General features: G+C 33.7%; 1 protein-coding gene across 11 annotated transcripts in view; it reads right to left on the bottom strand.

Annotated features, from left to right (window-relative positions):
• Positions 1 to 8,405: 8,405 nt before the first annotated feature.
• Positions 8,406 to 26,801, bottom strand: part of LOC128861006 (galactosylgalactosylxylosylprotein 3-beta-glucuronosyltransferase P) — a 110,584-nt gene continuing 92,188 nt past the window's right edge. For 10 of the 11 annotated variants that reach the window (XM_054098853.1, XM_054098858.1, XM_054098860.1 and 7 more), the window contains 5 exons: positions 24,166 to 24,786; positions 14,437 to 14,623; positions 13,558 to 13,715; positions 9,353 to 9,643; positions 8,406 to 9,270 (listed from right to left, as the gene is read on the bottom strand). In XM_054098853.1, the coding sequence (XP_053954828.1) occupies positions 9,157 to 9,270; positions 9,353 to 9,643; positions 13,558 to 13,715; positions 14,437 to 14,623; positions 24,166 to 24,786 (1,371 nt within the window). In that variant the 3' untranslated portion in view covers positions 8,406 to 9,156. The remainder of the gene's footprint in view (positions 9,271 to 9,352; positions 9,644 to 13,557; positions 13,716 to 14,436; positions 14,624 to 24,165; positions 24,787 to 26,801) is intronic. The other variant, XM_054098863.1, reaches the window with a different exon arrangement.

Genomic DNA, 26,801 nt, shown 5'->3' with positions numbered 1-26,801 from the left:
TGGCATCGACGTCAAACAAACGTAAACATACAACACTTACGCTGAATGATAAATGGGCCATAATTCAGCGATTCGAGCGTGGTGAAACACCTCTTTACCTAAGTGGGATCTACGGAGTGCAACCTTCGGTAGTCCGGAATATTTGATAATCCGACAACGAGTCGGTCCCGTATGTGTCGGACTATCACGATTGGACTGTATATATTTATGTTGGAGTTGCTCGATGTCCTCGCTAGTGCTATTTCTGCAGCCTTTCCTACCACAAAGACTTCTGATAGAAAAATACTGTAATGGTGTTCTGATGTCCAGCTCTGCGCAATAAATCTCTGCCCCTACTCCGTCCATCATTTCCGAGTCGTCAGTAAATATATTAAGCGTTTTGGGGCTAGGTTTCATACCTCTTTTCCGGCCCTCTTCTTCTATTGTTGTTCGGAATCAGGGAGCCGGCTCTCTTCTTCTTTTTGATTGGAGCGATAACCGCTTAAGCGATTTTGGCCGAGTTTAAAAAAGGGCACCAGTCATTTTTTTCTCGTACTTTTTCGTCGAATATGTTGTATTCCTCGGGGGTTCATGTTTTTTTATCTGTAGCTCGGAAAGGTGTAGTACATCAGTAAGTTACAAGCCAAAGGAAGATTCCTTTTGCAGCCACCCGCTCCGAGACAGACCCTGTGAACTTCGGGAGATCTCAAATTTGGATATGTCAAAGTAGGCCCCCAAAGCTTCATCTCTCGTGAGCTCCGACAATGTCTTTCACGCAAATACCTCGTTGTTGGAACAGCATAAACATTCCCCATACATGTACGGGAAATGCTGCTGGAGTGACAATCCTCGGCCGGATATAAATCCGAGTCCTTCCGGCAACGCAGAACCGACTATCGTGGAATATTCGTTGTGGTTGTTGTTGTTTCAGCTTACTAAGCCCTATATGTAGTTACCGGTTGCGTCCGTCTAACTCACCTGAGGGTAGACCCAGAAAACGTGCTGTTTCGACAGGTTGGGTCCATAGGGAAAGGGTTAGTGGGTAGTATAGGCCATGTGAATAGGTAGTTAGTGTCGTGCGGTGTGCCTTCACTTGCTAGACAATTATTGGGTATGTTGTGGTCGATTCTGGATAAGTAGGAGTTTATCCTGCTACAGTATCCAGCACGCTATTGGGACGAAGTTACGTGCGCTTCGCGGGGTAGTTGAATGGGCAGCCGGTTCTACGTTACCGGAATGACTCGGGTTTGTCCCGACCAAGGGCTGCCGCCCCAGTCAACTAGCCATGTCTAGGGCACCGTACCTTTTCCTGGCATACCTCACCGTCAGATATGGTCGCCCTGGTTACCAGGGTGTGGCAGCGAGGGTAGAAATTGAAGCTATAGTCAGCATTCTATCTAGCTTTTTTCTCAGATTTCTAAAACTCTCTTGCATATTAGTATGCTTAATTGAAAAAAATAAAAACACGCACACATTTTTCATATCTTCTATTCCTTTTATTCAAAATTTTTATGTGGGGTTTTTTCTTCCTATTTTTGCTTTTCGTCTTTTTAGGTATATTTACAAAATTTTGTAAACTATTTTTTTCGTATACGAGTATAATTTCGTAATATTTTTTCATTTTAATTGTTAAGCTTGTATCTCTCTTTTGTGCTTGGCTCACAATATCTGAACTTTATAATACTGCAATTCTGCAATTTTTGTTTCATCTGCAACTTATTTTAGTACAACAATTTTCAAGTGTCTAGCTAAGTGTGTAGTTCGTGCAGCTCAGTTTAATCTGGGTTGTTTAGTAATGTTAAATATAGGTTTGTGTGTGTAGTATTTTCATAAAAGTCTAATTTCACTTAAAAGTTATGTATATTTGTATAGTATTTTTTAGATTGCAAATACTTTGTAATACTTAAAAAATGGTTAAGGTCAGTTGAAGAGCTCATTTAGTTATTGAGTTTGTAGTTTTCTATATCTTGGAATTTTAGTATAAATAGTTAATATTAAAAGAGTTATGGTTTTTAGTACTTTACTGTAAAATATTATTTGTATGTATTCCCTTATCAAATTCTTCTCTATACATATTATTTTATTTTTGTTTTTGTATCTTAAATTGATGACTGTATTTTGGTGATTGTTCGTGGAAATAATTTTCAAACCAAGAGCACTAAAATAATATCGGCAATCTTCCAAAATCATTTCTTGCTAAGCACCGGAATTAGTTAGGAAGAAAACTTTCAAAAATACTTTTCAAAATTTCGATAATTAAATTAAATAGTTTTAATTCAATAAAATAAAAATCAATTTTTAAAAATCAGTAAGAAGTGCTGGTTGAAAATTGAATACAAGTCTGTAAAGGAACTATTAATATTTTTCAGGTTTCCGTTTCAAAATTTCTGATTTAATTTCAACAAAAAAAAAAAACAAAACAAAATTTTTATTATTTCATTTCACATTTCTCAAAATTATCAAAATTTACGAAATTAAAGTTTTTAATGTTTGAAAAATGGAAATTGGTTTCTTTCTATTTCTTTTTTTTTTTGCCGAGACAGACTAGCAAGTACAGTACTCAGAGACAGTCGGTTGGACAAGACAAGTAACATCAGTTTTGTCCATCTGCAGCCTTTCTCAGCCTGCCGAGCTCGCTTGTGGGTTAGAGTAACCCGTTTGCTAACCGTGGCTTTACATTTCACTCTCATTTTTACTTTCCACAAAATGTCAAAAAAAATGTTTACTACACTTTTTAATTTTCACCCCAATTTATCGAAAAAAAATTATCTTTATTACTAAAATTTTTCACTTTTATTTTATTTTTCTCAAATTTTTTTAAAGTTTTCAATATAACAGTTTTTTAATTGGACCGAAAAAAAATTAAAATTTTTTATTAAACATTTTTACTTTCATTTTACTTTTCTCAAAATTTTTAATTTTCTAGAAAAAAAAAACTAAATGTTATTATTGAAACATTTCGGTCTCGGTTGACTAGCATAAGTGCATTAGCCTGCCATTCCAGAGGTTGTGAGTTCAAATCCCTCGCAAGGACTGTGCTTGCACTTTTCCAAATTTGCCCACTTTCCCTGTTTCTGAACAAAAAAATCCTCCAATTCCATTCCTTAACCCCAAACACTTATCCTTACTCCCGCACAACAGTCTGCGCATTATTTGCATTGTGGCTGCTAAAACCAGCACAAAAATAAAACAAAGAAAAAGACGCAGTTAGACATTGCACTGGCTTCCTTGGCGCCAGCAAAACAAAAATGTGAAACACAGATGGCGCTCGAAGCAGTAAGAAGTCGCTGTTCCTAAGCAAGGACAAGTGGGCATTCCCACTACTTAGGACTGATAGCGGCAGGCTAATCACCTAACCTGTCATAAATCAAATAGATTAACGAAACCAACACAAGTCAAGTCTTGTCGAGGCCCTATGCTTCCGAGTAGAGTGAACAAGAAAAAAAACACAAGCATTATTCTTTACTCAAAATTCTTAAAGTTTTCGATATTGATGTTCTAATTTTCATCAAGAGTTTTTGAAAAAAACAAATCAAAATTATTTTTTGTCATTAAAATTTTTCACATTCACTTTAATTTTTTTCAAAATATTCTAAATGTTCAATATTATTGTAAAAGTTTTAATTTTTACCAAAACTTAGAAACTTTTACGGTGTTTTTTAATTTTAAACTTTTTTATAAACGTCTTTTTAATTTTTACATTTTAAAAACTCTTATTTAAATAAAAATGAATTATTATTATAAGAAAAGTATACAATTCCCAAAGTTCCAGTTTTCACTATCTAAATTAAAAAAAAATTCAGAATAACCAAGAAATTAAAAAAAAAAATTATTATCAAAATTTTCCATTTTTAATTGTGAAAACCCCTTTTTAATAAATAAAGCTAATTAAAAAAAGAATATAATTTACAATGCGCCTTTGATTAAAGTCTTCCATTGCCAGATTTACCGTGTACATAATCTCAAAACTTTGTTTTGGGAAATTCAAATTTTAGAAAAAAAGTTTAAGAATTTGCCGATACGTTTTAAACTTTTCAATTTCTTGTTTCTACAAATAATATTTCATATTGTAAAAAAAAAGTTTTTCAATAAAATGGTATAGAATTTTCAAAATTTTTCAATTCATTCATAAAGAACGTACGTTCTTTCCTATAAAATTTCGGAAACTTTTCAAAAAATTTTACATCGTAATTTTCTTCATTTCATAGAATTTGAAAATTTTTCATTTCATTCTAAAACATTTTCTTAAATATATGTTTACAATTTTTAAATATCTGCTTTTAAATTTTTTAGATAGAAGAACTTTTTTTCACAGATAAGAATTTTAGAGCAATAAAAAAATCAAACAAAATCAAAAATTTAAAAAAATTTTTTTTTTTTCAATTTCAATTTTAAATTGGAATGTGTTTGGAATAATAAGCAAAATATATAGTAAAGAACGTACGTTCCTTTCGATAGAATTCCCAAAACTTTTCATAAAGTTTTGCATAGTAATTTTCTTCATTTCTAGTTTCTAAAATTTCTATAGAAAATCGCTTTTTCAGTAACTAATATAAATTTTTTTTTCAATTTCTAAAATATTTTATCAACGGACATTTTATGAACTGAAAAAGTGGAAATTCCAAATATTTAATTTTTAATATTTGTAAATTCTATTTGTTGCAATATGTGTCCAAATACGTTAATATATTTATCGTGCCACTGAAATATTTAATCGCATATTTTCATGTTTTTTCATGGCTGTTTACAGTTAACCCATATTCTGTCTTTTTGAAGCTTCTCTTGCTTAAATCTTTTATTATAAGAATTCACTTAAAAGTTATTTAGAAAAAAATAGTGCTTTGTTTAGTTGTGAGACTTGCTTAATGTATTGTATATATTTTTATACTGTAGAATATCCCATATGTGCATATACATACATACACACATAATTATATGGAATAATAAATAGTAGTATGCAAGATGCTGACAAATTTTAATAGAGTTCATTGAGCAGATTTTTTAGAGAGGCAAATAAATTGAGAATTCCATTGAAATAGAAATTGAAGCAGAGCGAAAACTTTATTAATTTAAATACAATGCATGCAATACGGCGACAAAGTTTGCTACAGATAAAGCAAATACCTAAATTGCCGTTTGAGCTCACTCACACAACATAGCATATATAGTTCTCCTTCAAAAGCAACAGCAGTCTGCTTTTAGGCGCATCCAGTTTTCTCATTCTTTTGCTTTTATTTTGATTTACACTTGGCAAACCATTTTACGGGGGATTAATAGAATTTTAGTCTTCATTTATTATTATGAATTAATCATAAAATATGGAGTCTTTTGTTTATTATTATACAAAAATTTATTTTATTTCAATATTATCAAAACAAAAAAATTACATATTTGTATTGCTCACATACAGTCAGTGTTCACCACATATTGACAGCTTTTGACAATTTATTTATTTATTTTTAATTTCAATTATTGTTTTTTATAAAACAATAGTTTATATTGCAAAAAAAAACAAATAATGTAAAGTTTCAAGCTGTGCACAAAATTTATAAAAATTCGGCGAATTTTCATAAACATTTCAAACTTTTTATTCAGAAATTGTGAAAATTTTCAAGTATTCAGAGTTGTAGTACATTGAATTTTGTTAGTTGTTTTGCAAGTTTTAAGTGGCCGCTGAATTTGTGAATGGTGTTTATGGTGCCGATACTGTAACAGTAAGCAGCTAATTACATGCAATTTTGGTTCTGTCGACTTCGTTCCGGCATTTTTAATGTTAAAGATGCGCCTTGCACAGGTATAATCGAAGTTGATCGGTATGTTAGTAGTCGTAGCATCGCCCAGGCGCTAAAGATCGACCATAAAACAGTTTTAAGTCATTTGCGCAAAAATTTACCTTAAAATAATGGAACTCTTGCTCCACAAACTCATATTTCATGTTGAAAAAGTGCCTGTGTGCCATTCTCTCGTATTTGTTTTAGCTTATCTATATTTGTAATATGCGAAAGAAGCTTTTATGAAAGTCATCAGAACAATCAGATTGTTCGATTTTAGAAAAATGAACTGAGTTCTGTCTGAGCAGAATCCACTGCCAGTCGATCAATTTTCAATATTTTTCTATAAAAATTCAAGAAAACCTTATTCAAAAGTATTATTATTTAAAAATTCACTGAATAAACTAACACCAGCTGTACTGACAAACAAACATCCTTTCCCACGTTAGCCTTGCAGAGTAACCGAACTGTAAATCTCATATAGCGTAATTCGCAGAATACACCAAATAATGGCACTATTTACTACATAGCGCTCAAAAACGGACTCTAAGAAACTATCATATATGGGGCACAAAAAAATTACTTTGACAATATCCTTAAAATTGCCGAATACTCTTAGTGTTTTTCAAGCAGAAGTCTTTGCGATCCTGCATTCATGCAAAGTACTTAGGGAACGTGAGAGCGAGAGAGATATTAATATTTTTTCCGATAGTAAAGCCGCGGTTAAGGCTCTGACGACGCCAAGGTGCAGATCCAAACTGGTCAACTTCTATAAGGAGAAGATCAAATCTTTTGGGTGTGCAGTTTTAATTTCTCTAGTCTGAGTTCCAAGACATAGGAACATATGTAAAGGCAAATTAAATTGCTGATGAAAATGCCAGGAGGGGGACTGAATTGGTCTTAGAAACCTCCTACCCGGTCATCGGCATCCCTCTGACTGTTGTTAAAGGGAGTTATTTCTCAAGAAAGCGCAGACGAGATAGAGCTCCATTTCTTCGAGTGGTGTTTCGAAAATCTTATAGCTCCGGTACAATAGACGGAGGACCCAGAAAGTTCTGGGGACTCCACGCCATTCAATTTCCAAACTCGTAGCTGAGTTTACCGGCCATTGGACGATCGGCACACACGCGGAAAAGCTAGGGTTACCATTTAACTCGCGTTGCAGAAGTTGTGGGGACCTTTCAGAGAAGGAGACTGTTAAGCACTTTCTCTGTAAATGTCCGTGCTTGGCAGCTAGACGATTACGATCACTGGGTGCTGCTTTCTTCGACACCCTGGGGCAGTGCGTCAAACTAAATCCTATCAATGTTATCCGTTACAACAACAACTCTGGTTGGCTGTAGATATCTGCCTATTGAAGGTCTCATAATGGTATCAAAACGGCACTTTAGTGGTACTTGGGGAGTTCCCGAATGGTCCTTCAGCCTACCTACCTACATCTGAAGCAAGGTGCGTTTAAATGAGATATTCCGGGCACTGTTTGAACAGCAAATTTGAACAAATAAAGTATTTCTTCTTATACACGAAATATTAATACATTTAAAACGCAATCATATCTTAGACTTGCCATTCCTCTAGTATGAATCTACTCAACCTATAAACTTTAAGGTAAAATTAAGTAAGTTAATCTTAAGTGATAATATTAACAAACAATGAATTTAAGCAATCTTGAAGTACTAATGAATTTTAATAATTTAAGAACGAACTGTACAAGTTAATAAGCTGTTGTAACTTCTATGTAGATTTGCACAAAAGCAAAACTACCGCTGCCATTATCTTATAAGATCTAATTTGCTGAATGTCTTATAGTAGATAGATTGCAAATAAAGTAAGTTATAAAAAAAAAAAAAAAAACAAATTTGATTGAAAAATTGAACTGAAAATTTTTTAGTGAACCTGAGCTTAAATATGCTGGCCCAATATATGATTGCTTTGCTTTGAAAGCTGTTAAGTAAGAAGAGAAATTTACTGCAATGTACGATAAAGTTGGTCTCGGTAGTCTAGCGTAAGTGCACTAGCTTGCCATCGCAGAATTCTCAACCATCTGTGCGATCCTTCTGGCAAAAAAATGTGAAACACAGATGGCGCTCCAAGCAGTAAGAAGGTGCTGTTTCTAAGCAACGGCAGGTGGACATTCCTACTATTTAGGGCTGGTACCGACAGACTAATCACCTACTCTGTCAAAAATCAAAATAGATTAACGAAACCAACACAAGGCTGAGTCTTGTCGAGGCCCTATGCTCCCGACCGAGATTAGTGAACAAGGAAAAAAAAATGGAAAAGTTGGTCAAAGCCCAAGTCGGGTGTTAATGCGTTTGTTGGTTTTGAATATCGTATTTTTCTACCTGTACTGGACGTCACATATAAATTTAGCAAAGTCGCTTCTTATTTTTGACGATTATTCTGACAGCTTCAAAAGTTACCATTTGGCCGGAGAAGTTGTCAAAGCAAAGTAAAACAAAGTCAGTAACACAAATCTGCATTTGACCACCAACTTAACACCAGATTTACGATTGCTAATTACATGCTTTTTGCACAAAAGATGCTTTAGTTGGGAACAATTGCTCATCGATTGAAAGGTTTCTACCTAGCCTGACTATTTTCAATACATTTTATACTACAATATATTTTTTGAAATTAAGGCCAATTTGTCAGTTTTCAATATTTCATTGCGTTCATTTTTTTATTACTTATAAATGATAGTATACTTATATGTGTGACCTATTGTTCCTAAATCAAAGCGCAAATTATAATAACTTAAAAACTAGTGTACTTGTACATACATACGCACTTAATGATATGAGGCTACAAAATTACGAAATTATCACTTTAATTAAAGTTAAAGTCGCGCATTTTACAAAATGTTCATTAACTCTAATTGTCCCTGTCATACAAATATTGGAGGTTCTGCTCCTTCAACGCCAACTTATTTACAATCATGACTAAATACAGATACGCTTTGGTAGTTTTACTTAAATATAAGAATGCATCATACAAATAGTTTATTATAGTAATTAAATTTAGAAATTAGTTGTACAACTTCGAAATGCCTAACTAATATATTTACATACAATTTTTTGCTTTTTGTGCTCACTCTTTATTTAATCACACTTTTGGAAATCAAATTTACTTATGCTTTGAATCATGCCACAGTCGAAAATTACGCTTACAAACTACAGACATAGAAAATAAAGATGGTTTACGCACATACACATATGCAGAATTGATAAGGGCTTGCAGCAGTAAAGTGTTGATAAAGCATTGCAACGCCTTTTAAATATTTATTTGCTTCTTTTGGCAATTTCAGTTTGCTTGCGCCTTCTCTGTTTGCTTGCATTTCACTGTTGCGCCTTACTTCTTTTCGGTTTTACTTTTCTAACACACTTTTACTTATTTTTTACCCATGTTACGTGCGTACTAATAATTTATCCAGCATCACTAAATTCGTGCTGCCATACGCTGTCATATTGAGCGCCGAAGCATTTAAGTTCTTCTTCGTTTGTGTATGCCACGTTAAGATCTGTAAGAAATAAAATATTTTGTTTTTGTTTTTATTAACAAATGCGATATTAATATAATAATAAATCGTTTATGTGTATCACCTCTGTGCAATCGGATGCTAGCAGCTCGATTTCTGTTAAATTTAATGGCGCCAAACTCTTTAGGAAGCCATCTTCTTCATAGCCTGGTTTGAAAGGCATTTTTGCTTCGGGTCGCTCGTGCAAAAATTTCACGCTCACCGCAAAACCAGCCATATCGACAGGGAACTTACGCCCGCCTATCCAACCATCGTAGAAACCAGTGATTTTGCCGTCCTGTATGATGGGACTACTCACGCCGTACTTAGTGACCAGCCCCACAGGCCACATTGAAACCTTCTTTGTGTAGCGCATCTGTGGAGTAAGGAGAGGCAATTTGGAATTTCTTATTGAGTTGGATTTGTAATAAAATCAGTAAAATTAAAAATGAAAATCAGAAATTTTTTATGTGTTAAGAATCACTCAGTCGTACGGGGTGTGAAAACTAAACAAGAGACTGACGCTGCAAGCACTAGCGGCGGTTAGCTGTTCAGCGTATAATCTTCTCTTTCAAATGCATACACTCTTTCCTCTGCAAATAAATCGGTATAAGCGTACGCCTTCGTGCGCAATAGAGTTTATTTTCGTTTAATAGATAAAATAATAAATATTACAGAAAACTATGTAAGGATTATTTCTGGATAAAAAAAACAAAAGTCATACAGAAAATATAAGGTCAAGGCACATTGTACTTTTAGGGCAGGTTGCTTTTGCTCACTAGGATGTCAAAACTTCTAAAGAAAATTTTACAACTTTGAGGAATTTAAGTAAAATTTTACACTTAAGGGGTTAGGGGTAGACACAATTTTCAAGAAATTGGAAATTGCATTTTCTTAAACTATAGTATCTTAAAAATATTGTGCGAAAATTTGAAGTGAATCCGACAAATACTTTTCGAGGTGTTCAACAATTAACAAAGAGCAAAACTTTAAATGCGTTTTTCTCAAAACTATTTTTTTTGGTCTGGGAATCACTGTAACTTAACAACCGCTTAATAATTTTTGTAATTTCGTAAACTCCGCAGTTTTCAATAAAATTTATACGTCTTTTGAAAAACATAAAAAGGAAGGATTTTTTTTTCAAAAATTTCAATGTTTTTTTAACAATTAATTGTCGGCTGTTTACTCAATCTGACAATCACAATCACAAGATTATCTTTAATAAAACTATTTTCTCTTTGCCCGATTGATTTTAGATGAATCTCCAAGTACTTGTGATGATCACCGCAAGTGACTCCACACAAACAGCGATAATTTTTACAATTATTAATTGTTTTTTTTTTTTTTGAAATTTTGCTTAAGTCAAGTCGAAACATGATGTATTGATGCTATGTTTTTATTGTTGTAAAATAAAGCAATTGACAAGCAAAACAAAATTATTGGAAATCAACATTTCTTCCGGCCTCTGAAATTGAAAGAAATTAAATCAGTGACTTTACTAATGCGACCTGTTTAATGTGCCTTAGGCTGAATTTAATATTATGAGTTGAGACTTTTTTGTAAATGACAATTATAAAATATTTTTATTTTATGCAAGTCGACAGACATTGAAACTGCTGCCAACCCATGAAATATTTTATTGACATTTGTAAATTGCTCACAAACGTATGGAAAAAAGAGATAATGGCAATCCTAGTAAACAAGACGTTTAGACAAGTAATCAGAATCAGGTTGTTGGAATGTTTAGCACATTTTTTTTTACATTTCTCTGAGCAACTGAGTGGAAAATGATCAACAGAAGTGGTCGGAACACGAATGGTGAATCCGCCTTTAGTGGAAAATTATCAGAGTCTGTATGACAAATACATACATACATATAGATTTTAGGATGCAAAAACAAAAAACAGTGGGCAATAAAAAGTGTGTTTAGCGTTGATGTTCTTTTTTTGATTTTCCGAAATTTTTTATTTGTTTTTCTACCTAGCTATTTATGGTTATACCAAAACTAATCGACTAAGTTTTAAGGTTGTGGCTATGGCACCTCTAATTGTTTCTTAAGAGTTCTGCCTTGATATCATATGACTTTTATTATTTTGTACATTTTGTCCAAGAATGATAGAAACAAGATTGCGCCCATCAGAGAGTGCGTGACGTCACTTTTGCCAAGTTGTACAGTGTTGCCAACCATTTGCTCTTCACAATAAATTTAGTGGTTTTTTATACCCAAAATGCGAAAATTTTTAAGTTTGGTGTTTGTTCCTTTTTGTTTTTAAGTTAAGTAAATAAAAGTATTATTAAACAAAAGAATATTAAAAAAGGTCACTCTGAGAAAATTTTAGTGCTAATGCAAATTTGTTGATTCTTATAAAGTTGAAATTTATTTTTTTGCTCCTTTTAAGTTAATGCAAGAATATTAAATGTTCTTCTCTCAACTCTTCTAACGATCGAAAACCTTTTTACACATTTTAAAAAGCGTTTGAATTTACTGAATGTGAATTAAAACCATAGAGGTGTAATCGTTTCGTCCGGTTCTCAATCCTTAGTGGGAAATAGGGCATCAAGAGGTGTATTCATAGTAAAAATAAGCAAAAAAATACCAGAAAATACTGAAAAACCCATAGCGACAGTTTTACAAAAAGAGTACCTTATTTTGTCATATAATCTGAAATATAGCAAATAAGTCCTTCCCTTCACAAAAGAGTTTGTTTTATCAAAAAAACTCATAAGTTAAATTGTACATATCCATAACACATTTATTTAAAAAAACGCACATTTTAAAGACAATTTGTCACGCCTACAAAGTTATTTAAGTAATTCAATAAAAATTTGGTATTCTGTTTTCTTTAAATGGGCATTTTAGTGCGTTTTTATATCCAATGCTAGGCAACACTGCAGTAGCGAGAGAGAGATTTGACTGCTGAAAGCAGAAGAACACCAACAACAACTAAAAAAAGTAAAGTGGTTTTTTTGGATGCATGAGAATTATCGATATCGATAACTATGGTTTGACAGCTGCAATGGCACACTGTTTTGACATTTGTGTTTAGTAAGGTTTGGCAAGTCATCATGAATCGTTTAACGCCAGAACATTTGTCCATTTCACGTACGGCTTACACGCTGGCGACATCATTGGTATTTATTTCCGAGTAATGAGGAAGGAGCTGCAGTTACTGTGAATGGCGAGACTACCGAGCCATGTTGATGGCACTTTTGTCTGCAAAAAATAATCGGCTAAATGTCGAGGACGAAACGGCGAGATATGCTATACAATGCTTAACAATCGATTTATTGGAATGTTGAAGCTACCACTGACTCGGTCAGATTTATTGGAAAAAGTAGTGATCGAATGGGCCAGGTAACTCGTAGATGTAGGCGGACCTATGCCGGATTCAAATTCAAAAAATAAATGTCATGCAATTGTCTAACAGAGTATATATACAGGGTGCGCCATCTTTTATGTCGGTATGAAAACATTGAATACCTTTGAAAAAAAATAACACAACTGATTTGTATAAGTAAGGTATTTTTATTTGGTTTGGTTATTTACAATTTATTAAAACAATTTTTGGAATACAATATCAATCAAGTGGCCACCTTTATTAGCAACCACAAACTACGATCTTTCTTCTGCATTTGTCAAGCATTTCGAGTTTTATAGCGTCGATTTCGGTTATTTCAGTGTAAAGCGATCCATGGTTGAAATTGTACTGAATTGACGTATCGAAAACATGGATGTTGTAGTCGATCGGTTGGTAAATGACAAAGTTATTCAGCATTTACATGCTGACATAAAAGATGGCGCACCCTGTATATATATATAATTGGCGCGTTCGGCTACGGTGGCCGTATTTTCATAAAACAATTATTAAAATTACATAATAATGAAATAAGTGGTCTTAAATTGTCGGGGACTCTTGACAATTGTTTTAATTAAGAAAAGCTTCACGAAAGCAGTGCTACTTAATGGACTTAAGGGTTTGCATATCAGCTGCAGCAAAGTTTAAGCTTCACCCTCAATTAGTATCAGTTCTTCCTGGCAATGGTAAGTACACCATAGTTACTTTTTAAAGTTGGCTGAAAAGTCTCACTCAGTAAGCAAGTGAATATTACAAAGAAAATTAAATTATTATGTTTTTTTTACGTTGTGGACATTTGGGCGAAGTAGAAGAATAGCAGAATTTTGTATGAAAAGCATAATAGACTAACATAATTTTATAACAACCTCCTTAGTATCCCAACAACACTACAAGTAACGCCCGCCACTTTCATTTAGATGCCATTACAACTTACTTGCTCAAATATGGAGATGTCATAAGTGTTGTCATCGTCCGCAAAGTAGAAGACGCCACTAGTCGCATTGGCGCGTATATAATCCAAGCCTCGATTGCGATTCGAAACACCACGCGGCTTGGGCTTTTTCGTGTGTTTATACTCCTCCGGCATGGGCGCTAAAAAAGGTTGAAAGAAAATGATAAAAGCAATATGCAGTGAGAAGAAAAATATTAAGGAAAATTGAAAAAAAAAATCGTTTATGGTAACTGTAGCAGAGCGACGCTAAAAGTGAGCGACTTTTGCCGTAATGGCAATAGCTCGGCGCCCTCGTGACCGTGAAAACATTAGGAAAAATTCAAGTGCAAGCAAAAAATAAAATAAAATAATAATAATAATTGAAGGTATGTAGTGTACAATGAAATGAGGAGCAAGGCAAATGGCACATACTTTGAAATATACGTATGCGTATGTGTGCACTAGGTATGCCAGTGTTTTTAGGTTTCGGAAATACCGAAAAATTCAAATATCGAAAGAAGTAAAAATTTTTTAAATTTATATTTTGATTATAATAAGAGTTTTTCAATTGGAAAAAGATCTTTTTTAATTTGCTAATGCAATATGAGCTGAATTTAAATCAAAATTGAAAACTGCAACAATAATATTTACAAATAAAGCGATAAATCCGTAAATCGATTACCTTCAAATTTGTTAGTTTTAAAAGATTTAAAGATCTATTTTTAAAATCATTTTAGTTATTAAATTTAATTTTTTTCAAAAATTTATATCGCAAGATGAGTCCTTAAACTACTTTAAAAACATCACGGAATCTCGGTATCAAACTTTTTCTCAAATATTGTCATCCCTAGCAGGCACGTAGATATGTAAAATTTAACTCACCTAGAAAGTATTCAAAAGGCACACCAATGCGATTAAGTGTTTGCAACACCAGCGGCGACGTTTGATTCGCATCCTCTATGACGAGCCACATCAAATTCGGCACATGCTTCAACGTATAACCGAGTCTTGTCAATTCCGCCAATTGTTCGGCGCGCTTGTAGGTTGGCGTTATAATATACAGTGGCGGCTGTGGTGCCATGAAAATCAGGAAGAAGCAAAAGAAGAAAAGCGAAAAATGTACTTTAAGAGCTTTTCATATTTCATATTCATGGAAAACTATGTGTATGCGTGTGTAAATATTAGAGTATGTGTAAGCTAGTTGGTTAAATGTACATACGTACATACATATATATATACATACATACATATATACATACATACAATAAGTGTTTGCCTCCGCCAATATGGCTGGTGGGTTAGTAGGTTGCCTAGTTCGTGATTCGTATAAATTTTGCGCACATTTTGATTGAAATTTATGTAAATTAAGGGGGTTGCTGTGTAAGCGAAATGGGCAACTAAAATGGCAAAATGTAAAGAGAATTAATGAATGGGCAATGATGAAAAGAAAAAGTTATTGTATTGTAGTAAAACGTTACTAAAAAGTAAATAAAAATTTAAACAAAGAATTGTGCATTGCTGTGAAGGAAGAAACAAAAATTATCAACTAAGCCCTTAATTAATAATTGTAAATATTTTGAATGCGTTAAAAAACTTAAAAAGTTTTCTAACTAAATAAATAGTAAAGCACCTGGTTTTTATTATGTCTAATTGCAGTTAAAAAGTGGGATAGAATTGTATCAACAAAAATTGTGTGAATATTTGCACAAGTGTGCCTTCATACGAGTATTAGAGCTGATATTACCATATTAGCATTAAAAATGACGCACGTGTATATACTTTACATATATATGTACATATGTATTTACATTGCTAATCATGTATACATATAAAATTAAAAATTGATTGGTAAAAACGCTAATATAAAAAATACGAACTATGTTTTATTAATAAAAATTAATTCGAAAAATATTAAAAAACCTTTCTGAAGATATTTTTATGAATAATTTTTTTTCATAACTTTTCAACTAAATTATTCGAAAAATATTAAGGAGACAGATGCCTGTAAAATTTCTAAAAAAATAAAAATTTTTTTTCATAAAATGTTAGTAAAATTCTATAAGAATATGTGAAACAAATTTTAGAACGTAAATTAAAGTATTTTTTATATCATAAATCGTCAACCGTGACGACTCTATTCTTTGCGTTCGAGCGCTGGGAGAGGTATAGTTACGTTGCCGACTTTAGGCGCGTTTTTCTCAAAACTATATTTTTCGAATTAGCGTACACGTTAACTCGAAAAGTTATTGCCCGATCTCCCAGAAATTTTGCACACATCTTTTTTATGATATTACTTTCTATGTGAATTTACAATTTTTCGAAGCAAAAATAGTAGGAAAATTCACCCCAAAATTCATTTTTTTTAATCATTTTATTCCCTGAATTTTCTTTCCATTTCTGTTCAATTCATATAGATATTATGACTTTAATAAATAAAAAAATTTTTGGTTTTTTGAATTCAGGTCACTGACGCCGATGCTACAATGCCTGCCGATGGAGAAGCCCCGCTGCGACCTTCCTGGAAGAATTAAGTGTACATCCGCCATTTTAAATGATTAAAATAAAAAAATTTTATATTATTTTAATATATAAATAAACTGTATGCCAATTTTGAAAAAAAAAACTTGTTACACTATCCATCAAATCATTCGAAAAATATTAAAAATATTTTAAACTGCACATATTTTTCTGAATTAAATATTTTATTTTTTAATGAAAAAAAAATTGTTACATTATCGATCAAATTATAAAAAAAAAATTTTTGAACTGAAGATATGTTTATGACTTTTTTTTTATAAAAAAAATTATTACATTAGCGCTTGAAAATCAAAGAGAGCAAATAAGAGAAAGGGTTTATCTCTTAAAAACAGCAGCAAGCAACACCAAAACTCCATGATGCAAAGAATAATGAGATGGCGCCCATCGTGGTTCCGTTACTTTGCGCTCAGCGAATTTGACAACTAGTTACGTGATTTTAGCTCCAGTATGGCCAGATTACCATTTTCGTAACTTGATTTAGAATTTTTTTTTGTTATTTTTATTATTTTTTGTCTCGGAGTTTTAGTTCATTCCACATGACATTTTTCTAGCCTATTCTAATTAAAAGTAATGTTTATAATTTTGTAAAATAAACATTTTTTAATAATTATTTAAATAATTCACTCAGTTTTATTTAGCTTTACTTTTTTTTAACATCTGGTGGCATTGCCCGCGATTGCCGGTGTTGTTGGTGTTCTTCTGCTTTCGGCATTCAAATCTCTCTCTCGCTACTGCAGAGTTGCCTAGCTTTGGATATAAAAACGCACTAAATGCCCATTTAAAGAAAATAAAACACGAAATTTTTATTGTGTTACTTAAAGAACTTTGTATGCGTGACAAATTGTCTGTAGAATGTGCGTTTTTTTTAAATAAATGTGTTATGCTTATGTACAATTTAATTTATGAGTTTTTTTTGTTAAGCGAACGACTTTTTTGCTATATTTGAAGTTATGTAACTAGATAAGGTACTCTTTTTGTAAAAATGTCAGTATGGTTTCTTTAGTATTTTCTGGTATTTTGTTGCTTATTTTTACTATGAATACACCTCTTGATGCTCTATGTCTCACTAAGGATTGATGACCGGAAGAAACGAATACACCTCTATGGTTTTAATTCGCATTCAATAAATGCAAAGGCTTTTTAAAATGTGTAAAAAGGTTTTCAACCTTAAGAAGAGTTGAGAGCGGGGCATTTAATATTTTTGCATAGCCTTAAATGGAGCCAAAAATTAAATTTGCACTTTCAAATTATCAAATTTTATAGGAGTAAAAAAATTTTCATTAGCACTAAAATCTTCTCAGAGTAGCCTTTTTTAAACTTTTGTATAATAATACAGTTTTTTTTTAACCTAAAGTTTCGCTAGCCTTAAATTAAAAACAAAAAGAAACAAACACCAAACTTAAAAATTGTCGCATTTTCAGTATAAAAAAGCACTAAATTTATTGCGAAGAGCAAATGGTTGGCAATACTGCCCAACTCAGCAAACGTAACGTCACGTACGCTCTGATGGGCGCAATCTTGTTTCTATCATTCTTCCCAAAACTCTGTTCAGTCTCATTGCCAAATATGACAAGAAACACTACTCACAGCCAACTGTCTATGGTTACAGCAGAGAAATTACGCATTCTCTTAAATCTGTCATAGCACAGTTGGATTTGTGCCGTAACACAGAAAAAAGTACATAGAGTTAAAAGTGTGCCACTGCAAAGGCCTTGCTAAGCATATGTCTTAAAATATTATACATCTGTAAGGAAACATATACATTTCTCTAATAGCGACCGTAATATTGAACTCACACTTGTGTTCACATAATTAAGCCACTTTATCTTTTTATTAATCAATATTTCCAATGCTTTTCTTGCTAAATTTTTTTGGCTAATTTTTTATGAAAATACAGTTTATTGTATAGTAAAAGCACAAGCTCTACATATCAAAGTTCTAAACATTGTTTAAAAATGTACAGAAAAGTAGAAAAAATTAAAAAAAATTTCAGCCAAATTTTAAACTTTTTTATCAGAATGTTTAGAAAACTTCTGCCTATGTAGTTTAGCAAAATAATGTGTAAGAGTGAACTTTCTTTATAATTGACGTGTACACTTCTTTTAGGTGTTTGGCCGAGCTCCTTCTCCCATTTGTAGCACGCATATTCACGTTATTTTCCAAATGGAGGGATCTATAGTTTTATGCCGACTCCGAAAGGCAGATATTTTTTATGAGGAACTTTTTCATAGTAGAAATACACACAGAGGTTTGTCATTGCCTGTCGAGGCGCGACCGCTATTAGAAAAATGTTTTTCTTAATTTTGGTATTTCAGGGAGATTTGAACCTACGTTCTCTCTGAATTCCAAATTGTAGCCACGCACCAACCCATTCGGCTACAGCGGCCGTAGTACTGAATGTAAATTTCATATTAGCAATATTAACAAGGCCTTGCATTTGATCAACAGTTTGCAGGACATGGCTAATATATACATATGTATTACATATATTTCCCATGATTCCTAGGGGAATCAAGAACGCAAGAAATTGTATTTGTCTTCATGAACGGCCTGCTTTTACCGCTTCTGCTTCAACTGCAAAAGTATAGATGCTTTCAAAAATAAATATTGATATGAGTAAGTGGCATGAAAGATTTTTTTAAAATTACATTTAAGCAAAGATGAGCAAGGAATTAAGAGTTTGAATCTTAGCTTGAAAATTGTTCATGTCGTCTGCAGAGTTTACTAACGCGTACGTTATCAAGTCATCAGCGTACAACAGAAACTTAGCATATGAAAAGCAAGAGAATACTGCACCGAGGGGCGCCGGACACTGCACGCCGTCAATAGAGACGACACACCACACGTAACCTTCGGAACACACACTGGGGCATGAGCCCACCCACAAAGTACTTGATGAGTTGTAGTTTGTTTATTTCCAGCATTTAGACATACCGTCAGCTGTATTTTAGCAACGCCGATTTTATTCTTCGAATTCATGCAGTAAGTCCTCTGTGGTTGGTGCAGATCGAATCTATGCAGATCGAATCTATGCAGATCTCAAAAAGTGATTAGGTGAAATTTTCCCCAGTGTGTGGCATACTTTTGTTTTTGCATATACAGTTAACGTCAAAGGAAAGTGTACACCACATACGGACAAGTCTAGGACACTATCATCGTCATCAAAATCCATTATTGCATATGTTTTTCACAACAGACGACCCTGGACGCATGGTGAATGTCCTTCTTAAGACGCTGTCTTGGACCTCTAACTTGAAACAATGCGGAAGCAGTCCCATGGTTGAGGAAAAAATCCAATGGAAGAGGAGGGACGGTTTTAGTAGAATGACCACACACGTAGTGACGTCGGTTACTAAAGGGTTTTCCAATAACAGGTGTTATTTTGGAATGGATTGCTACCAAGAGATGATTAACGATTTTTTATGGCTGGAATTGGACGGTATTGATCTGGGCAACGTTTATTTTCAACAAGACGGCGCCATGTGTCACACAAGCAACGTAATGATTGATCTTGTATGGGAAAAGTTTCCGGACCGAAGAGGTGATCACAATTGGCCAACGAGATCTTGTGGTTTAACACCTTGTGACTTTTTTCTTTGGGGCCACGTGAAAGAGAAGGTCTACGCCAACAGCCCAGGGTCGATTCAAGACCTCAAAGATGGAATACGTGAGGCTAACGAGTACATAGGGCAGCCACTTTGAAATTCGGTTATGAAAAATTTCATGAAAAGGATATTGTCCCGTAAGCGCGGTCGTGGTGGTAATTTGCTTAATGTTATTTTCCATTATTAACGGCATACCTTCCTCTTTATAATCAAATAAACATCCGATCATTTATATTAAAAAATAGCATTTTTCTTTGAATATCAAAATAGCACCTCTTATCGGCAACCCCTTTATATGCTGCGAAGGCAAAAAACAAAAACAAACACATTACAAAACAAAAGAACAAAAACGAAAAAAAAAAATCAATTATTATTTCATCATCCATATCTGATAAAAAATGTTCTCCTCACTTTCTTTTAGAGGCCGATTTCTAGACCACATTGCCATTACTGCTCGAAAAGAAAATCACTCAGTGTAGAAATGGAATTAAAACAGATAAAAAAATATACAAATTCACCTTTGACAAAACTAAGCTAAATACTCTCAGCATCAAAGCACAGCGTAATTCACATTTTATGTTTATTTTAATTAATTTTTTAACTTTAATTAGTTTTATACAAAAATATAGTTCATACTACTACAAAAACCGTGGAATGCAAATAATTAACTAACTAATAATTCACTACCTAATGTTTATGAATTTGCTATTTTTTCGTGTTCTTACTACTTTATTTTTAGTTTATATATTTTTCTGAAGTCCGAGATAGTTTTTCGATATATTTCCTTTTTCTTTAGATCTCAAAGCCTATTTCTGATAAAAATTTTCTTTATGTGAATAAAATCTCACCATATTATTAAATTATCTGATTAAAATTTAATTTTTAAATTAAATTTAATTTATTTTAACTAAACACTTGCAAAAAATGGTGTAAATAAAAACTTCAACTTTGTTTGTGAAAAAAGTTTATAAATTAGGGAGAAATTTACCAAATGTGCGATTTACGTCAAAAAAAAAATGGTGTGTCTACCGAAGGTTAAAAACGAGTTAAGCCATTGCAAAAGTTTATGAATCAGTTTCTTATAAGCGACTTTATTGGAAGCTTTGGAAAAATTCGTAAAGATTTTGTAGAGCACAGATTTAGTTATTCAAAAACAAAATTCATGCTTAATTTTGTGCCACCTTGTATGCACATATGTATGTATTACATATAGTAAGTACAATAGTAGATATTTACTTTTTCACCAATTATTAGTATTATTATTACAATGCTATATTTTTTTATGCTAATTCAATAAACGTTTTGCGAGAGCAGTCACATGCAACGCACTGCCGCTGCTAAATATGAACACTAGAATGCACATACACACATACATACATACAAACGCGTGTGCATATACCCAAAGTGCAATTGCAAATAGGCAATTTTCAAATTAGGCGCATGCAAATTGGAAATTACTCGTACGTACACACATACAAGTGTAAATCATTCTTTGCCTCAACTGGCTTTCATGGTATGTGTCAATCAAAGATAGTACACACTTGGCTGCTATACATTCGTGCATGCGAGTACATATATACATAGGAGGTATTTGCACAAATGTATGCTTCTGAATGCAGTTCGCTATGTACGTATTTTTGTTCTATTCTCGTAACTCGTTGCGTATTAATAGTCGCCCCCTATGCACATACAAGCATATGCAAGTAGATATTTATACGTATGTATGAGTATATTTCTTTGGATCGTTGATTTTTATGTTAAGGTTTAGCAAATTACGACAGTGACATTCGTAAGCAATTTTGCACTTTAGTAAGTAAAGAATAACAGTTTAGATATTCGTAAAATTTGCTTACAATTTTTTGAATGTGAAATTCTTGACCTAATTTCAAATGCATGCGTGTGTGTAAGTGTGATGATAACGATGCACGAGAAAAGTAAATATTATTAAGTACGTCAATGTTACAATGCATTTTTTGAAGCTTCGATTTTTTTTTAATTTTTTTTATGTAAGTCAATAGCTATCTTTCTCATGCAAGTGTTATTATTGAGTAACAAATAAAAAATTAAAAATAATAATAACTGTGTTCGACAAAAAATATATTTTTTTTGCACTCATGACAAAATCGATATGCTATGCAATTCTAGAGCTCGGTTTTAGTAAATCAGAGTTTTTTGTTTCTTCTTTTTTTTTTAAATACTACAAAGCTTCACAGAATTCGAAAACCTTCTAAAAATCTGTACTAGAATTTCATATAGAACATCATACAATAGCCAACGTGCTATGGACTCAGTCCCTGACCTATGCAACAAGTAGGGTGGCGTGGCCGGAATGGAGCATGTTGAAATGTAACAGGAATGACATGAGACATATTTTTGGAGTTAGAACAGGGAATTGCCTTATAAGAGGCGTGCCAGCAGATTGAGAGTACTTTACAACGACTACTGCAGAAGTTGTAAAGACATTGAAGAAGAAGAGACTGTAGAACACTTTCCATGCGGGTGCAGGTAGAAGAAGGCTTAATATTATATGAAAAATTTGGCAGATTTAAAACTAACAAAGACATTAAAGCCACAGGTGATCCTAGGGCCGATTGTGATACCTGCATTTGATTTCCATTCCCTAACTAAGTGACTTAAACCACTTAGATATTTCTAAGAAGGTACCCAGGCCGTCCAGTGAGGCATTCTTCAAAGAAATAATAGCTAAGTTATTTGGACCGGCTTATTTAAAGTGCATGGCATCCTCAGAAGAGGTGTTGTACTGATTCAATTTTTTCTTACTCTCTATCTCCTGCAGAAGCCATTGTGAGGTACACAAATTCCATTGGCTAGGGCGCCAATAATGCACTGACCAGTTATAACAACAGCGAGGACGCTGGTAGTTGATCTGTTGAACCCACGCAGACATTTCGTCCTTTTAAGATCCATTTTTGGCCAGAGCGCTTTGGAGACTCTGCAGTTAGTAGTTAGAGACCAACTTCTATTGGTTTCCGCGATTATGCTCAAGTCAATCGCAGTGTACAGTTCATTTAGAGGAATTCTGAAAAAATGCAGAAAAAAAGCTCAGAGTCTTCCTTGCACATTTCATTTTCCTCGACTCCAGCTGATCGGGAACTCAACAAAGTGTGGTATTGTGTTGATGGATAAGCGAAAGCGACCTCCTGTATTCTTTGACTCATCTTGTATTGATGCGCGCTGAGGCCAGAGCCTTGATGCGGAGGTAAGTGTATTAGACTTATTGTTTGTGCTGCTTTGTTTGTAGCGTAGATATGAGCTAAGAAGACATTAGACCGGTCTGGGAATCTAAAGAAGCAATTCAAGGAAAATTATTTCGAGTACACTCCCGATCCAGTGCAACAGTCAAAAGATGGGAGAGTGAATAAGTGTAAGAAGATTTTTTGTTGGTTCTGTTGGCGTACTTTGTTAAACTCGACCAAATAAAGGTAAAAAATAGAAAATTCTATACATTCTTCTATATCCCTTCGACCAAAGAGAAAACTCGTTTTTATAAACGCAATACAGTACCATATGCAACAGCAAAGCGGTAGGACAAACGACACTGTCCTACTAATATGGATGTCAGAGACACGTTAAGGCACGCTCTGGTAAACCATTCCACGAAAATGTCAATAAAATCGTGGAAATCATGTAGAGAAAGGGAAATATGACCACTTCTTATATTGCGCAGAAACAAAAGAAAGATATTATCTAAATCAGCTTATGAAAACTATCTATATTTCCTTGTGGAAGAGAGTTGAAAAATCATTTAGAACTTTTCAGTTGACGTAATATTTAAAACAAAAAATATTTGCCTTCCCTGCTTTGAAGAGTTATATGTACACATTTTGTTCTTCGTTGATTTCTGGTGCGAAAAATTCCTACACAACAGCAACAAAATAATTTTGGGTTTATTAAAATAAAAATACGCGGAAATTATAATCAAAAAAAATTTGTGTTCTTAACACGCGTTATAAAAAATCCAAACCAAAACGAGTTTTCTGACCTTTGTATTTATTTAACAAACAAAAACCCACGGTGCGTATACGTAACCTACAAAAATTCATATTCCACATACGCTGATATGCACTTGCATATGTATGCACATAGGTATATATATTAGTGCTCCTACCAGTTGACGAAGTACGAATTATCAAAAAGAAAAAGACTTACAACGAAATAATTTGCCGATCAGTAAACTTATTATAGTTAAGGTAAAATAATTAGTAGTTTAGTAGAACCATGCAACTCATGCAAAAGGGTTTGTGTAAGTATTTAATTATAAGCAAATAAATACTACGGAAAATAAATCCAAAAACCAGGCATGCCAAATAAAACTACAAGGGAAATGTAATAAATTGAAGGAAAAATCGAAAGTAGTTGCTAAATTAGCACCAAAATTTTGGTGCACGTGCATCCTACATTTTAGCAAGCGTGGAAGAGTAAATAAAAGCAAAAACACGGTATTTACGGGTAATGGAGGTGTGTCTTTGACAACTGCTCCAGCAACTGCGCGCGATGAAATACTTGAATCCGCCAAAACCGCCTGCGACGAGTTAGCAGTAACTCTCTCTGCTCGCTCGGTTGTGCGAACTGTTGTTGTAGTTGTTGTGCTATTCAAAATAACTGCTAGTTGAGCGCGCTTGTTCAACAAATTGTCAACTGCCACATTATTTCGCGTAGGCAATTGCTGGCGAGCGCCGAGGGAACGCGATGCTGTGGCTATTGCTGTAGATGTAGATGTGGATATGGATGAGTTTGATAATGCTAATGATGCTGATGTAGATGATGTAGATGAGTTTGATATGGAACTATGTGTTATGGCTACTTGTAATGGTGATGATAGCGGTGGTGCGGTTGCTGTGTTCGAGGCTATTTGCGTAGTTGTAAAGGTAGTTGCATTTGATTGCTTTTCGCTGATTGATTGTTGGGCTTGCTCGTCTTCTGCTTGCAGTTGCCGTTGTTGTTCCTGTGCTTGTTGTTGCTGCTGTTGTGGTTGTCGCGCGCTAAACAACGACATTGGTGACCATAAAAATGAATTATATTTTCGCGCGATAGCAGTAGCATCCGCTTCAGCTGAAATGTCTTTATTCTGTAAAAATCAAGATAGGAGAAATGAATATGATGTGGTGACATGCGAGTGATATAAGGGAGAAAGGGGGCGCGATAATGAGAGTAAATGAGTGTAGCGAGTTGATAGTGATATAGTGACAATAATGGGTTGCTTAATTAGAATTTACGTTGGATCAGGTATTTGAAGGCAAGTGGAAGTGGCTAAAAACTTGAGGATATCAAATGAGGATTGTGAAAACTGCTAGCAAGAAAGAAGAGGGTTGACAAAGTTTAGTGAGAAGTTACTGAGTAAATAAAGTATTAAATATTTAAAACCGTCTACTGATATTCAGGGCTAGGTATGCTGGAAATGAAATAAGTTTAAATTTAATAACATTTTCCTTACTAATAATAAACAATTTCAGTATTGGTGTGAATTCGCAACCACAAAACACAACACTATTCTAATTAAAATCTAACATTTGGTTATATTGCGACATACAGGTTTATAGCCTATTTTAACCAAGCTACAGTTGATGCTTAATTGCAGTTAACCTTTTTGCATCACCGCTCCAAATGCGCGATGTACTCAAAATATCTTGCGGTCATAATATCTTGTGGCGCAAAGACTTCTACTGTTTGTTCTTATGAAAACGAATATTCCAGGATTGCCAAACATATTTATTTTCTTCAAATTTCAACAAAGAAATAATTTATTGCGGATTATTCCATTCCTGGTGATAAGAGAGAGTTTTTTTCGCAGATTTTTCCGTCGAATAATGCAAAAGGGTTAAGTATAAATTTATTTCATTAAACGCCGAAAATCCCATTAAATTGTTGTATTAAGTATTGAAAAAATTCAGAACAGAAGAGAACTAAATTGTACAGTACAGAGCAGCACTAAACTGTTCTGGCCTAACAGAAAATGTTATGTTAACAGTGTTATCAGAATTATGTCTATTTAGATTAGGCATTTCATACCCTTGAGCTCGCGATAGAAAACAACCTTTACGTACAAAAGTACGACCCAAAAAATATATAAAACTACTCTTGCAACGGCTAGCACCGAAGTATGAACAAATTAGCAAGAAGAACCTACATTTACGTTGGGCATAGCTGAAGTTGAAGAAAACATGTTTTACAGTGATGTTTTCAGACGCAGCCATAGCCGTAAGTATACATGCAAAAGAAGTATTAATATATAAGATTTATTTGTGTGAAATTTCGTATATAAATTTATTTTTACTTTCACTTCTATTCTACTACAGCTTATTTCTTCACTTATAAAGGGTGACGAGATTGGAGGGACTTTTCTAAAAGTTTTTGGGCAGATCACACGTGGATACTGTCAGGCTAAATACATAATTTTTTTCGACGCTCTGTAAAAATGAGCCAGGCCAACTTATGGTCAACATAGCCATCTTACCAAACGCACTATTCGTAAAACCATCGAGACAATTGAGAATAATTTTACATTATGGGATAATACTCTACCGATTAGACCACGTACAGCCCGAAGTGGAGAATTTATTGTGACTGTAAATGAGAGTTTTGCCAAATACCCGGAAGAGTCGCCGATGTCAACAACTTGATCTATCTTATGGCACTACGTGGGCGATTTGTGGCAAAGATCTTCCTTTAAAAGCGTACAAAATAGAACTAGTCAAAAATTTGAAGAGGACCAATCTTCGCAAGCGTCAAAAATTCAGTCGTGGGACTATGGAAAAATTCGCCGAAAATCCACATTTTGGGATCCGATTTTCGTTCAGCGATGAGGCCCAGTTTTGGCAAAATATTCGTATTTGGGTTGAAGAACAAACTAAAACCATTCAAGAACAGCCATTACATCCATTGAAAACAATCGATTGGTGCGGGCTAAGGGCTGGAGGAATCATTGCCCCATATATCTTCAAGGTACGAGGCTGGCGCCAACGTAACAGTAAATGGCGAATGCTATCGTGCCAGTATAAACGACTTTTTGATGCTGGAAATTTAAGCTCGAGATTTTCCACAATATTTGGTTCCAACAAAACAGCACTACTTGCCCGTGTACAA

This window comes from Anastrepha ludens, chromosome 4, assembly GCF_028408465.1.
Source record: "Anastrepha ludens isolate Willacy chromosome 4, idAnaLude1.1, whole genome shotgun sequence".
In the NCBI taxonomy this organism is placed as follows: domain Eukaryota; kingdom Metazoa; phylum Arthropoda; class Insecta; order Diptera; family Tephritidae; genus Anastrepha; species Anastrepha ludens.
This window is presented reverse-complemented; position numbering and strand designations above follow the sequence as displayed.